This window comes from Zea mays, chromosome 1, assembly GCF_902167145.1.
Source record: "Zea mays cultivar B73 chromosome 1, Zm-B73-REFERENCE-NAM-5.0, whole genome shotgun sequence".
In the NCBI taxonomy this organism is placed as follows: domain Eukaryota; kingdom Viridiplantae; phylum Streptophyta; class Magnoliopsida; order Poales; family Poaceae; genus Zea; species Zea mays.
This window is the reverse complement of record NC_050096.1, coordinates 147,233,358-147,247,203: the sequence shown is the minus strand read 5'-3', so window position 1 is coordinate 147,247,203 and position 13,846 is coordinate 147,233,358. Positions and strand designations below refer to the sequence as shown.

Genomic DNA, 13,846 nt, shown 5'->3' with positions numbered 1-13,846 from the left:
TGTTCATCTGTTTCTTCATGTGAGATGAAGTGACTTGGTTTGGGAATACATGGATTAAACAAGAGAGCGAATGAACAAACTCCTACATCTCAACAGCAGGGAAAATCAATTTCCATTTTTTATGAAGACTTCTGAATTGGTAAGAAATTTACATAAGGAATACATCAGAGTTATATACTCTTTTGATCCAACAGTGATGGCATATGTTGTTTGATCGTTTCAGCAAACAACACAAAAATCGTTTCAAGGGAAAAGTCCACGAAAGATAACATATTAATGTAGTTCCATAATGGATCATGACTAGAGACCTCGATACTAGCATGCGCCAAGCAGCATAACCTTGTGTGTATATTCACAAGGCGCTCTCAGTTTCGCTACGGCACCATAAGTCATTAATCATGACACCATCACCGAACTGGCACCAATAATGAATCTCACGTGGTAAGAACAATTTGTGCATAGATAATTTATTGATAAAGTCTCATAATGGATTATGACTATTAACCGTGATACCAGTGTGTGCCGAGCAACGCAACCATGTGTTGATCACCCACAGGAGGCCCTCGGTTTTGTAGCGGCACCATCAGTTTTAGTAATAACACCATTACCAGACGTAACTAATAAGAAATCTCACGCGGCACAAATAGACTGAGTAAGGATGGCAATATACAAAATAGACTCCACTTGTAAGAATGGTTACAAGTAGAGAGCCAAATAGATCATGGCCCGATGAAATGAACAAGCCATGGCCATAACCTAAACTTGATGAAGGAGTACGATGGGAGACTGTTGCTTCAGCCCCAAGCATATTTCTATGCCCATTGCAATGATTACAAGGTCGAGGATTAGTATCTGATTAGATACGGAGGGAAAACAATCATAAGATTAAATTCATATGTCTTTGATAGATATGAGGAAGCCAAAGGCATCAAACTCAAGAAAAATGATCAGAAATGTCCTTCCTAGGTTAGGTTGATAACACAATGATGTGATCCTCAAGAATAGGCAAACTGAAATAGGGACATCAGCTTGCATCAATCGAACAAGGGCATGGTTTTGGAAGGAAACATGACTCGATATTCTTGTTTTAAGCCCGGATACACTTTATGTCCAAAAAGAAATTATCTAAGCATTTATTTGTATGAGTTTGGTCATGGAGGGATAACGAAAAAAATTCAAATTTGGGTCACGGTTCACTAAATAAGAACATGCACTAGTTTTGGGGTTTAGGCAAACATGTCACAAACATTCTATTGGCACATTAAGCACAAGAGCAAACACATATAACACCTAAACGGATTACCTAAAGAACGGAGGACAACTATTTCATTGAAGTTCATAATACAACATTACACCACATTATCTACAATCACTGGCTACTAGAATAAAGATGAGAGAAGCATTTTCGCGCACATGTAACAAACACGATGCAACAATCAAGATGCATGTTCGTCCTATGCGTCCTCACAAGTTTTGCCAATCTAATGTGGCAATAGCGTTCTATATCGATGGCATACTTATGACTCTCTCGGTATTTTGCTAGTCGTCAACTATACATACGTTTTCGAGGTTAGTGTACCTGTAGAAAAATTCCATTACAACCCAATTTTCCCATGATGCAATTCAAACATGACAGTTTATCACAGTTTATACTCCATATATTTTTATATGGAGGCCAGCTCTTCATTAAGCGCCGAGCCACGCATAGGCGTCGCTGCCACACTTTAACCATAGGGCAGCTCATTATGGTAACTCACCTTCTTACCTGAGCGTAGGTGCATCGTTACAAGTACATTACACTTCTCAGTATTCCCATGTCTGTATTCCTATACACATCCAGGGGGTACTGAATCCCAGAAAAGTAAATAGTCCACATCGCAGCCTTCATATATACATATGTGTAACATGTATATAATCAAGCGCTTTTATACTCTTCCCTAGATCGACGTTTGTTCGGTCATGCTCTCACATCTCACCTTACCTGAGCGTTGATCCATTCAAACTGAATGACCTAAAAAATAACATTACACATGTATGCAATTTCCCCCAGTTGTGGGTTAGTATTTTGATCTAAGCCACCTGATAGTCCTTAATTTAGGGCTTAACAGACGATGTCGCTAGCATTATAGTTTTTCAAATATGTTTTTCAAAACCAAACAATGTGTTTAACTGAAAATAGATTTTCCAAAACCAAAACTTTGTTTTGAAAATAAGTATGTGACCATATTATACTTAATCTAGCTCTGATACCAGCTGTGGAAGAACCTCCCAAGTTATTGGGCCCACATGCACCTGCCCTTGTCTCAAAGACCTCAGACAGCTATGCATGTGCACCAGATAACTTAACAGGATCTGTCCGAGTGTCCCAAGGACCTCGGATAAACTACTTACAACCAGGACCGCAGGATTAAGTAAACACAAATCACACACCAACAATTTTGCAGCGGAATTATTATTACCAAATTTTACAAGTTACAACAAATTTACATTATATTTATCGGAGTGCTTACAAAAGTGATTCAAATGAATAAACTTTGAAAAGTTATAAATTATTTATAAGTTTGAAATATATGCTAGCTTAATGACAATCCTCAATAAAAAGTATAGAAGAAGTACTTAGACTTATAAGAAGGCCGAGCCCACCGGCACTTAACATCAATCACAGTCAAAGTGACTCGTAACCTGCAGCAACAATGGGAATAAAACACTAAGTACGCAAGTACTCAGCAAGACTTACCCGACTAAAGAAAAGACTCTCAAGGATATGCTGGCTTATCGGGAATCAAGATAAGGCTTATCAAATTTCAAAGACTCATTTGCAGAAGAGCTTACTAGTAGTGAATCCTTATGCCAAAATTTTACTTCACAAGTTAAGTACTTTTCCTGAATCTAGATTTGCCTGATCTAGAGCATTCACTTGTCCTAGTCTAGCTTTCTTTTACCCAAATTCTTATTTTACTTATAACTACGATGAGTGGTCGGAGGGTAGAGTCTCCATCACCGAGGAGCAACGACGATTCAAACCGATTATACCCAGCTGGGGATCTGTAACCACACGACATATGTAGCACTTAACCCTTGCATATGTCAACCGTTCCCATAGATCCTCCACAACGTGAACCGGTCCGCGCTACCCGGAAGCACAGTACTCCTCCGTCTAGCTTCTAGCCAGGAGGGTACACGCTACTCCCACCATCTCCCACGCCCAGTGCGTGATTGTCTTTTCACGTATGGAATAGCCAGGTTCAGGCTTACCGGAGCATGTGGCTAGGTTCAAAGTCTCCACCACAACAGGCCTACATCGAACGGTCCTTAATCGACACAGACAGGCGAACTTTCCTGCTCAACGTCTGGTCTACATTACATATTATTTCCCAAAACTTGATACCTGAGAGAGGTATCGTACTTGAATGATGAAATCATCACGGCCACAATGGCTTCATCATCACAAGTCATTGTATTTCACAAACTCCCATATCCCGTGTTACACATCATCTTTTAAAAACAATCCTAAATTAATAAGCAGGGCTAAGCATCACTAAATTTTCATAAAACGGGTATTAGGGTTGTTTAATCAAGGAAGGAAATGCATCAACGGTTTAGCACACAACTCCTATCACCTAATACATCAAACAAGGTGATAAAGATTTTAAAACAGCAAGGAGGTGGCAAATGCACCGGGGCTTGCCTGGGATAACACTAGGTTAGTGTTTGTTAGATGACGTCCACTTGGCGACCATTCTTTTTCTTGGCACTCGTTCAGATTATCCATCTCCAGGTTCATCATCCGCATCACCTTGAGATTAATCCAGTTCTTGTTCTTCACATCACGTGATCAACTAGCGTACCTCATGAGATGCACGATGCACATGTATGAACATCAAGACGAATATCGCAAGATAATATTACGATGTTACATAGTAAAGAATCAAACACTTACTGGTAAGGCATCATGGCATTTAATAAGCAAACGCTAGCTATCGACATATGACCAAGTACAATGATCATGTTTTTCAAGACTAACCAAATCTAACACAAACATCACGAAACAGCAAACTATACACACCAAGAACAACACTCATGTTCCTCCTTTCTGATTGGATCTAATTCCGAAATCTAGCAAGAATAAATTATTTAACCCGCACTATCATCCTTAGTAAAATATTTCATCGGAAGTCTAATAAAACTTGGACTCATCATTATTTAATACCAACGACTTAAAATAAGTATAGCAACAATCTAATTAACTCTTTAAACTGTGTGTCTTAATTAATTTGAATTACACTCTTAACTAAATCAAACATCACAATATTTACTCTAACGGATACAACATTAATAGATGACATAGTGTTCGGTAAAACTAATTTCTCAGTGACTTAAATATCTAGAGTACTTATGTACACTGGCCAACGACAGATGACTAAGTACAACAATCATGCTTGTCAAGATTAGTCGAATCTAACACAACTAACCTAACAAAACATGTCAGCTAGCTGATTTAATATTAAACCTATCTTTAACATCATCGATTCACCAACATCATATACTTGTCTACCAAAACCTCCTTCGCCTAACTCGTATTAAACCCGAGCTTTACACGATGTGTCTACTCCACAATTGCGATCACAAGCGTATCGCAAATATTAAATCAATTAAATTACCCTAATAATTTGTATCCACCACCAAAGCACTCCTCGTCTAAATTACATTGCCACCTAAACTTTACCATATACATATAAAAACGTCTAATTAATAATTATTACCAGAAATTACATAAACATTAATAGCCCATTTTTAAATAAAAATAGCATATAATGACTATCAATACGACCAGTAATTTAATGCAACACATCCAATCATTAAAACAAAATAATAGAAGTAGGGGATCAACTCACCGATAAAATAAACTCAACTTGAACACCGCGATATTGGCAATAACTTCTGGTTCACACATAACACCGAACACCTAATGGGGCATCGTACTGCACTGTGCTTCTCCGGCGACAGGTTGGCGGGGTCTGAGACGTTCGGCATGGCGATGAGGAGACGACGACGAGCACCATGAAGAGATCAACGACGCTGCCTCACATGGCGTGGAGGCGAACGACAACAACTCCACAACGGCTTTACGGACACGGCGAGGACGCAGGGCACGACAACTATGCTTCAATGTGAAAAACGCCTTGGCGAGCTAGTCGACGGCCGAAGACGGTGGAGTCCCAGCTCACGGTTTGCGACACGACGAAACTGCGGTTGCTAGTGAACATGGCAATCACGGTGCGAGGAGCAAGAGAACGGCTGGGGAGTGAGCGCCATGGTCGGACGAGCTCGATACAGCTCGCACAAGCAGCAAGTCGAACTCCGGCGGCGATGCACAGGACGTTGGCGTGGGGAGCAGGAAGGCGACCAACAGCATGACTGAGGGAGAATTTGGCAAGAACGGGCGGACCTAGGCACGACTGTGGGCGGTGGTCGGCGAGCAGCTCCATGGATGGTGAGGTGCGAAATTGGTCTGAGCAGGAAGACGTGCCAAAACTCCGGGCGCGACGGCGGCCTGGGCCAGAGCCGATCGCGGCCAGGAGGCATGCGTGGACGAGGCGTGCAGAGGAGCAGGGGCGAACTCCATAGCCGAGAGCTGAGGGCGAGCTCGAGCAGGCAGGGAAGGAGCTGCACACGGCCAACAGTGAGGAAGGATGCCCGGCCACCAGGACGTGGCGGTGGTCGACCGAATGAAGTAGGAGTAGGGAGGAGCGGCACCTAGCTAGGAGCTGAGCAGCTGGGGGATGGAGATGAAGGAGGGCGTCGTGCTCATCTACTGGAAGGGGAGGAGCTCGGCTGGGAGAGGGAACTAGCCGCCGGGCTTGCTTGATGCAAGGAGCTGGGCGCCTGCTGCTCCAGGCGACGTGGAGAAGCTAGTGTCTTGGACTGCACGTGGCCACGCATCGGAGAGGCTTCCATGAGAAGACGTTGGGGTTTAAGAGATAAGGAAGTGGCGTTGAGAAGATAAATGAAAAGGAATCAAGGGCGGTGGGGTTATGAGATATTTTGCTTTCTTTTTTTAACAAAAATATATAAATAAATATAAATTTTGGGATTAGGGTTTAAAAAGGCAATACAGGGTTTAACCAAAATAATATGGGATACAATATTTAGTTAAGATCTGATTGGATAAATACTTCCAAAGTCATATGAATTTAATCAGTTATTTATATCTGAAGGTGTACATCTAAGCGAGAGACAAACAAGCCAAATTAAAACGACATTTCGGCTACACAGATTATTTTCTTGATTTTGAAATAGGAAACCGAATCGGCTAACAATTGTTCCAGTTTCGGTTAGTTCGGGTTTGGTTTATTTAAACGGTCTGCCCCTAGTAGTGTCTCTACTGAATTCGTAGAGACCGCTCGAACAAGTGCAAAATACTTAGGTGATCTTTCCAACTAGCCTTAATTAATTAATTTTAAGCTGGCACTAGGCTCGACCTTGCAGATAGCGGTTTAACACCGAACTACGCAATATATTTTGGACGGTTCAAAAAAACGGAGACAGATGCGATGTTGAAAATTAGGATAGGTGAAGATGATTAGGACATAGAAGCCATTATTCTCACCGATAATTCTTGCTTAAATTCATACCCTCTGTGTTTGATAATTGAAACCATATAAATCTCATCTGCTAACAACCCAAATACGTGATTATCGACCTTGCACATGATTTTTCTTCGACAACGAGCGGTACCGATTCTTTTGCACCGAATATTTTAGTCGTCGAATTCTAATAAATTTATTTGGCGAACCCACAAGACGAGATAATCTTCAAAATTCTCCTTCGCTCAATCAATAAATTTTTAATAGGCACGAGAGTCGTTAATTCACGGAACAATATGTTTCAATCTTCATGAAATATTTAGAACATGCCAGATAGATAGAGATGAAGGTCGAAATTATGATATGTGAGTATTAGAACATAGAGATCGTTATTATTACCGATATCTCGTGCTTAAGTCCATAAGAACAGTTTAGGAGGAGGCAAACACCAGGGGTGTTACAGCCAACCCGAGCGCTCTCTCTCTCTTCCTCTCGCTGCTCCGTGGGGCCGATCTGTCGGCGTCGTTCCTTTTCCCCGCGCCCGCTCTCTCTCTCTCTCTGTCCCGCCGAGCCCACCTGTCAGACATCCCCAACCTCCCGCCCACGATCCCTCGCCGTGGACGCGCCCACGTCCGCGCATTCTCCGGCCACGTCCTCGTGTCTACGCCCCTTTTGAGCCCCGCGCCCTTCTCGCCCACCTTCCCTCGCTCACATGCGCCCTCAGCTGAATCCCCTTGCCCTTTCTCTCGCTCTACGCGCGACCAGAGCTCCGCCACCGCCCACCGACGTCCGCCGCCCGTTCTAAGGTCACCGTGGAACTCCCGCCGCGTCTGTTGCTTCGGTAAGCTCCACCCTATCACCCGACACATAGAACACCCCTCAGTTCATCCCTAATCCCTCTAGTCCGCCCCGTACGCGCTCACCGGAGTTCTTCCTATGCAGCTGGAGCTCCGCCTCCGTCGCCCCGAGGCGTCCCTATGCCTTCGCCATTGCCCTGTTACTCCAGCGTTTCCTCTCAAGGTGAGCAATCTCCCCACGCCCCTATTTCCCTGTTTATTGCCCTGGTCATCGCGTGATTGCTCGCCGGAGTTGATCCACACCGCCGTTAGCCCGCCTCACCGTGGTCTACGCCCTCTGGTGCCCCTGCGCCAGCGTGATGCCCATGACCGAGTCTGCCAGACCGCCCTGAACGCACCCGAGCTATTTCCCAAGCCTCTGGAGCCCCGCCGTGGCCAGTCCCCTCGTCTCCGGCGAGCCCTCGCCGCGGGACCGAGCGGCGCCACCGCGTTTAGGTCTGGCTCCCTGCCGTTAGATCTCGGGCGTCCGTCCGAGATCGGGCGGTTTAGGTTTCATCAGTGCGGATCTGATCGCAGCCCTCCGATCTAGATCCGACTGCTCTCCCCTCTCCGCCTCACCTATGCCCCTGCCCCTGGGCCCAGCCGGTCAGCCCGCCCTGGCTCGCTGACGCCTTGTCTCTGCCTGTCAGTCGCGCCCGCGCGGTCTAATCCTAGTCGTTTATCTGTGATCTGATGGCCGAGGTTACCCCGTACCCCTTCGCGTGTAAGTTTTACTTAAGAGACCCCCGGGTTTTAGGAAATCAACCCGCTGTCCTCTGTTTTATCGCGTAGGCACCTGGTTTATTTTGGATAGCCCCCTATACTTTTATTTAATCACATGATTAGCCCTAATTTCATATTTCAAACTTCAAAACTTGTTTACTTTTTCATATGAACTCCAAATTTAGTGGTTCGAATTGCAAAATGTTCACAAGATGATTCTCTGTCCAAATAAATTATGTTCATCTATAGTCTGTACACTTTAATTTTACACCTAAGGTATAAGATTAATGTATATGTTGATTTATTCATTTAATGAGATAAATAAAAAATGAAAGTATATTTATTCTTGTGAGATTAGTGAAATGCATTTCATGAATTCATTTTTGGTTTAACTTTTAGGTCTCAATAAAATGAATAGAATTAGGTTATGTAATTGTGGACCACACTTAGTGAATAATAAATTCCTAAATGAGATTAGTCCATCTTATAATTTAATCTCTTCCTTTGTTTAAATTACTACTTTACCCTTTGGAGATATATTCCAAACACTTAGAGAGTAATCAACTCCTAATTAAGATTAGTTCATTTTATAAGTTGATCTCATTCTCTTTTATTTAATACTATACCTTTTGAGATGTTTTCCCATGTTGGTATATGCTTGATGTGATGTTCATTTGTACTTTTCAAATGTATTGAATGTATGATCGCTTTATTTAGACAACGAGCAGCTCGTGGTTCCTGAGTGTGTTGCCGAAGATCCCTCTAAGCAACAACCTAGTGAAGGCAAGTGTCCTCAGACCTATTATATCCTACTTTACTTTATAATTCACTGTCCTGCATTACATTATTGAAACTTAAGGATTGACTAGTCCGTATTTACCTTACCCTTGTTTACCTTTGGGTTAATCATGGTTAGCTTATGCTATTGCTTTTAACTTAATCAATGAACATGATGTGATAATTTATGATACGATGATGTTATCCCGATGAGGTTCCTGTAATTACTTTAGGGGACTCAGGCTGTTTCCTGAGTACCTCTCCGTAAGGACCTGTTTGGGGAGTGACAACTCGAGATAACAGTGCAACCATGAGGGTGGAATGGGACACCCTTAGCTGATTAATTAGAGGAACCAGAGGAGTAGTTGGCTTCGCCGTAGGGCCATCAATGGGGTCCGGGCACAGTACTTGCTCTGCCGAGGCTGGATGCAGAGGTTCTTTGATTTGGTTTTGTTAGTCACCCTTCTTTTGGGGAGATATACTATGTTTATCAAACTGGAGAAACCTAACGGACGGCTATGACCTCTAGGAAATCTTTATAAAGGCTATATAGTGAGACCCAGCTAGGTCACCTTGGTAGTGATCAATGGGGAGGCTAGAACCCCGGGCAAAATGGGAATCACGGCTTGTGGGTAAAGTGTGCAACCTCTGCAGAGTGTTAGAAACTGGTATATCAGCCGTGCTCACGGTTATGAGCAGCCTTGGGATCCTCTTTGATTAGAAGAACTTTGATTACTTTTATGATGATGATTAGCAATGATGGTTATAATTTTGATCTCTGGTATTTCCTCTTGGAGGGAGTACTCCTGGGTAATAACTGGGTTTATTACTAAAATTTGGCTCTATTTATGTAATAAAAACTTGACCAACTAAAAGAAACTACTTAACCTTAACTCCACATACCACTTTAGCCAAAGAGGACATTTGCTTAGTACGTTGATGTGTACTCACCCTTGCTTTACAAACCACCCCACCCCAGGTTGTCCCCACTGTACTCAGTGCTCAGGTGGTGATGTTGGTAACATGGAGGACTTTGAGGAGTTCCAGGACTACGACGAGTTCTAGTTTATTTTAGTGGCAAACCCCCAGTCAGCTGCCTGTGTAGGCTTATCTTCTACTTTTCGTTACTCTGCACTTTGATGTTAATGTTGAACACTATGGATATGTATTAGACTCTATGGATGTATCAGACGTCTGATGTAATTAAAGTACCTTTCCGCTATTTATTTCGAGGATTGTGTGATGATGTCCAAATATGTAAGCGCTGTGTACGTGAGTTCTGATCCTGGCATGTACATGGTTCGCATTCGGTTTACCTTCCAAAACTGGGTGTGACATAAGTGGTATCAAAGCCAAGCTGACTGTAGGACCACTAACCTAGACTAGAATGGTTGCCCTAAGGACTATAGACCCCTACTCTTACCTTCACCTTAGGGTCCTTTCAAAAGTTGGTCATTTTGACCAACTCTATGTTATTTACTTACCTCAAATGTTTTGTCTCACTTTTCTGTCTGTTTACTTTCTGGTCTCATAGTTCCACTCTTACTCTTGTGCTTACGATGTCTTTTGTAGATGGCCCATATCAGGTGCACTGCACGTAAGTCTGTGATCCCCTTTTTTCCTTCTCGCCTAGCGGAGCGTCCACTGCGTCGTACGGTGCTAAGTCAGTCCAGTCACCTGGAGAGACTGCATCGTCGCCTGCATGAAGAGCAGGAGCACCAATGCCAGGAGCAGGAGCAGGAACAACAGGACTCTTCCCCCTCGCCTCAGTAGAAGGTGGAGTCTGAGAGGCCGCCTTCCCCTGTACCTCAGCTAGAGATGCCCCCTGCACCACCATAGGGCATCCTGGCTGCTGGAGGGACCTGACGGAGACGACGACGACGTCGATGGCAGTTTGAGCCACGACACAGAGCTCTCGGAGGAGCCAGATCCGGAGGGGTGGATCGCTAGACCCATCACTCGTGACGCCGCTCGTGGGTGTCACTTCCACGACGCTCTCGACACCCTGTTGCGTCGGGCCTTCGACCGACACACTTGGTCCATCGAGTACCGTTGTGTAGTCTACCTGCATCATCGCGGGTTATACCCGGACCAATGGGAGGCTACTTGCTTGGTGCGCCGTCTGGACGATGATCTCCAGGGTGCAGAGGCCTTCTCAGAGCACTATTCTATTACTAAGAGGGATACTACCGAGGCAGCCATGCAAGATGCAGCATGACGTGCACTTTCTCAGTACTGGTCGTTGTTTAGCGGGGTAGCTGATGGCTTTGACCTGAAGTACTACCCTCGTTGTTCGACCGGCAGTGCTAGAGGTGTGATTGTCTCGCTCGTTGGTGAGGGCAATCCCAGGCTGAAAACATGGTCAACCTGGCCGCCGTGCTCAACACAGAGTTGGACCACGCCCTTGACGAGTTGGGCAAGGTTTGGGCGGAGGTTGCAGAATTGCGTGCTGAGTGCGCTGCATGCCACTATTTGGATGGTGGTTCTCCTGCCCCTGTCGGGATTCAGCACCCTAACCGCTCACTACCCCGTGGTCGCTTCGACTATGGTACCCCAGACTGTAGGACCCGGATAGATTTGGATCCATAGATCGACACAGTCAGAGTCTGTAATAGTGCTTAATTCAGTGTTTTAGTTTAGTCAGTCTTAGTTAGAGTTAGTTTGCTTATCGTATGTTGGAATGTTTGTCATGATGAACATGTAATGAAGTTGGATCTTTGTAATGATTGTCATCAAGGTGTGGGTATCCCCTGCAACTTGGTGTAGTTATTAATAAAGTCAGTCATGTGTTGATCCTGAATCCAACAATGCTGTCAGGAGATGACCCCTGATGGAAATTAGAAGTTGCATGGTGTCTTCTATCCGAGTTCCCATTAGTGCATGAGGTGAGATTGAAAGTGCATTCATCCGTTTTGAGAGTTTTGGTGATTTGGATAACAACACATTTAAAGGTCTAATGAGTTTGTCAAGTATTGAATAGGAAATTCAGTATGATGAACATACTTGAATAATGTATAATGATCAGTGAACAAAGGTTCAACACAAGGTTAAATAACCAATGAGACAATGCAAATGGATACAATATGGTCTCTGTATTGGTTTTAATATAAATGGACAATACCTAAGAAATCACTGCATAAATATGATCAGAATAGAGGTTAAGTGATTAAGAGGATTGGTCAAGCCAAAGTGAATAAGATATGAGGAATCGTGAATTGGATTGACCATATTACTATTAGTCCATATATGCTTCTATGAGAATCATACTATGTAACACCCTAATTTGGGGGTATAAAATTTCTTTCTAATTATCACCCAAATTCATGTGTTACTCTTCTCTTACTAGTTTCTATCTATCTCTAAATTCTCTCTCTCTTGCTTTTAAGTAGAATTAGCTTAAGCTAGTGAAGGTTAATTATTTATTTTTGCCAAAACACTATGGGTCATGACATGTTGCATCATGCTGAGTTTAAAATATTCTTTGAAGTGTTGCACATGTTTGAATTTATTTGAATTTAAAACCTAATTTGAATTTGGATTTGAAAACCCTATAGAAAAGAAATAGAAAAGGAATTAGAAAATCCAGAGAAAAAGGAAAAGGGAAAGCAGCCCATTAGCCTAGCCAGCCCAGCCAGACCGCGCGCCCGCGCCGCCTGACAGGCAGACCCTGCCTGTCAGTGGCAGCTCTCCCTCCCCCGCGCCCTCCCTCTCTCTCTCTGCCCAGTGGGGCCAACCTATCGGCGCCGGTTTCTTCACCCGCGCTCCCCTCCTCTCTCTCTCTGTCTCGCGGGCCCGGTTCGCCAGTTGCTGAGTCGTTGCCCCGCGCGTCCCCTTTTCTCTCTCTACACCATGGGCCTGCCCTATCAGATCCGCCCTCCCCGCGCCCGCCGTTGACCGGTGAGTGCGCACTTGCGCACATCGCTGGATTTCTCAGTCACGACGCCCGCCCACGCGCCCAGCTCCCTTCTTAAAGCCCCGCTAGTACCCCGCGCTCGCCCCTGGCTCATTTCGCGTAGCTCCGCCCTCTCTCGTGCTCTGCCCACGTCGCCAACCGCCACTAGAGACCCGCGCCCGCGTTCCCGACCATCCAGCTCGCCGGAGACCACGCCAGGCCTCCCCGAGCTCTGCCCCGAGGTGAGATTCCCGCCCCCGTGCTTGTTTTACTCTATTCGCGCTTGCTCTTAGCCAATTTGGCCTCGCCGGCGTGTGGCCGCGCCTGCTTGCGGCGCCCGCACAGTGTCCGGCCATCCCGACCTTGTCCAGTGCCCAGGCTTTGGCCCAGGGTGTCCCCCCCTCGCCTCTACTGGAACTAGCCCGAGCCCTGTCACAGCCGATTGCCCCCTCTAGTGGCCGGGATTCCTCACCAGAGTTACTCCGGCCCGCCCGAGACCTTCTCTCCGCCGTTCTTCCCTCTCTACCCTCGGATTCGTGGCCTCTTTCCTGCCATTGAGTTTGCCATGGCGTTCTCTCCCTCTCTGCCCAACTCCGGCGAACCCGGAGCCACCCTAGCTCGCGCCTACCTCAACTCCGGCGACCTCACCACCGCGGAGAGGAGCAGCGCCGCCCGCAGTCGTTCGCCCCTCCACGGTCTGATCCCCTCCATTCGATCTTTATCGCACGGCCCAGATCGCGGGATACCGCTTCGCGCACGCGCGCCCTACGCCCCTGGCCCGCCTGCCAGCGCCCAAGCCCGCTGGCGCTGGGCCCACTCGGTCAGTGCGCCCTCCCCCTCTATCGCTGACGCCCCTGGCCCACCTGTCAGGGCTCGCCTGCCCACACGCGCGCCCTCGGTTGCTGATCTAATCTCAGCCGTTGGTTTTAGATCTGACAGTTAGATTCACCCGATACCCCTTCGCGCGGTAGTTTTATTAAAAAGACCCTCGGTTTATTGGAAATCAACCCGTCGTCCCTGGTTTTCGCGCG

At 45.6% G+C, this 13,846-nt stretch overlaps 1 protein-coding gene across 1 annotated transcript; it reads right to left on the bottom strand.

The window, feature by feature from the left end:
• Positions 1-3,693: 3,693 nt before the first annotated feature.
• Positions 3,694-12,930, bottom strand: LOC103644949 (uncharacterized). Its single transcript, XM_008668092.2, has 2 exons — positions 12,841-12,930; positions 3,694-5,912 (listed from the first exon to the last, which is right to left on the bottom strand). The coding sequence occupies exons 1-2, from the start codon at positions 12,928-12,930 to the stop codon at positions 5,160-5,162; spliced, it is 843 nt and encodes a 280-aa protein (XP_008666314.1). The 3' UTR covers positions 3,694-5,159.
• Positions 12,931-13,846: the final 916 nt, after the last annotated feature.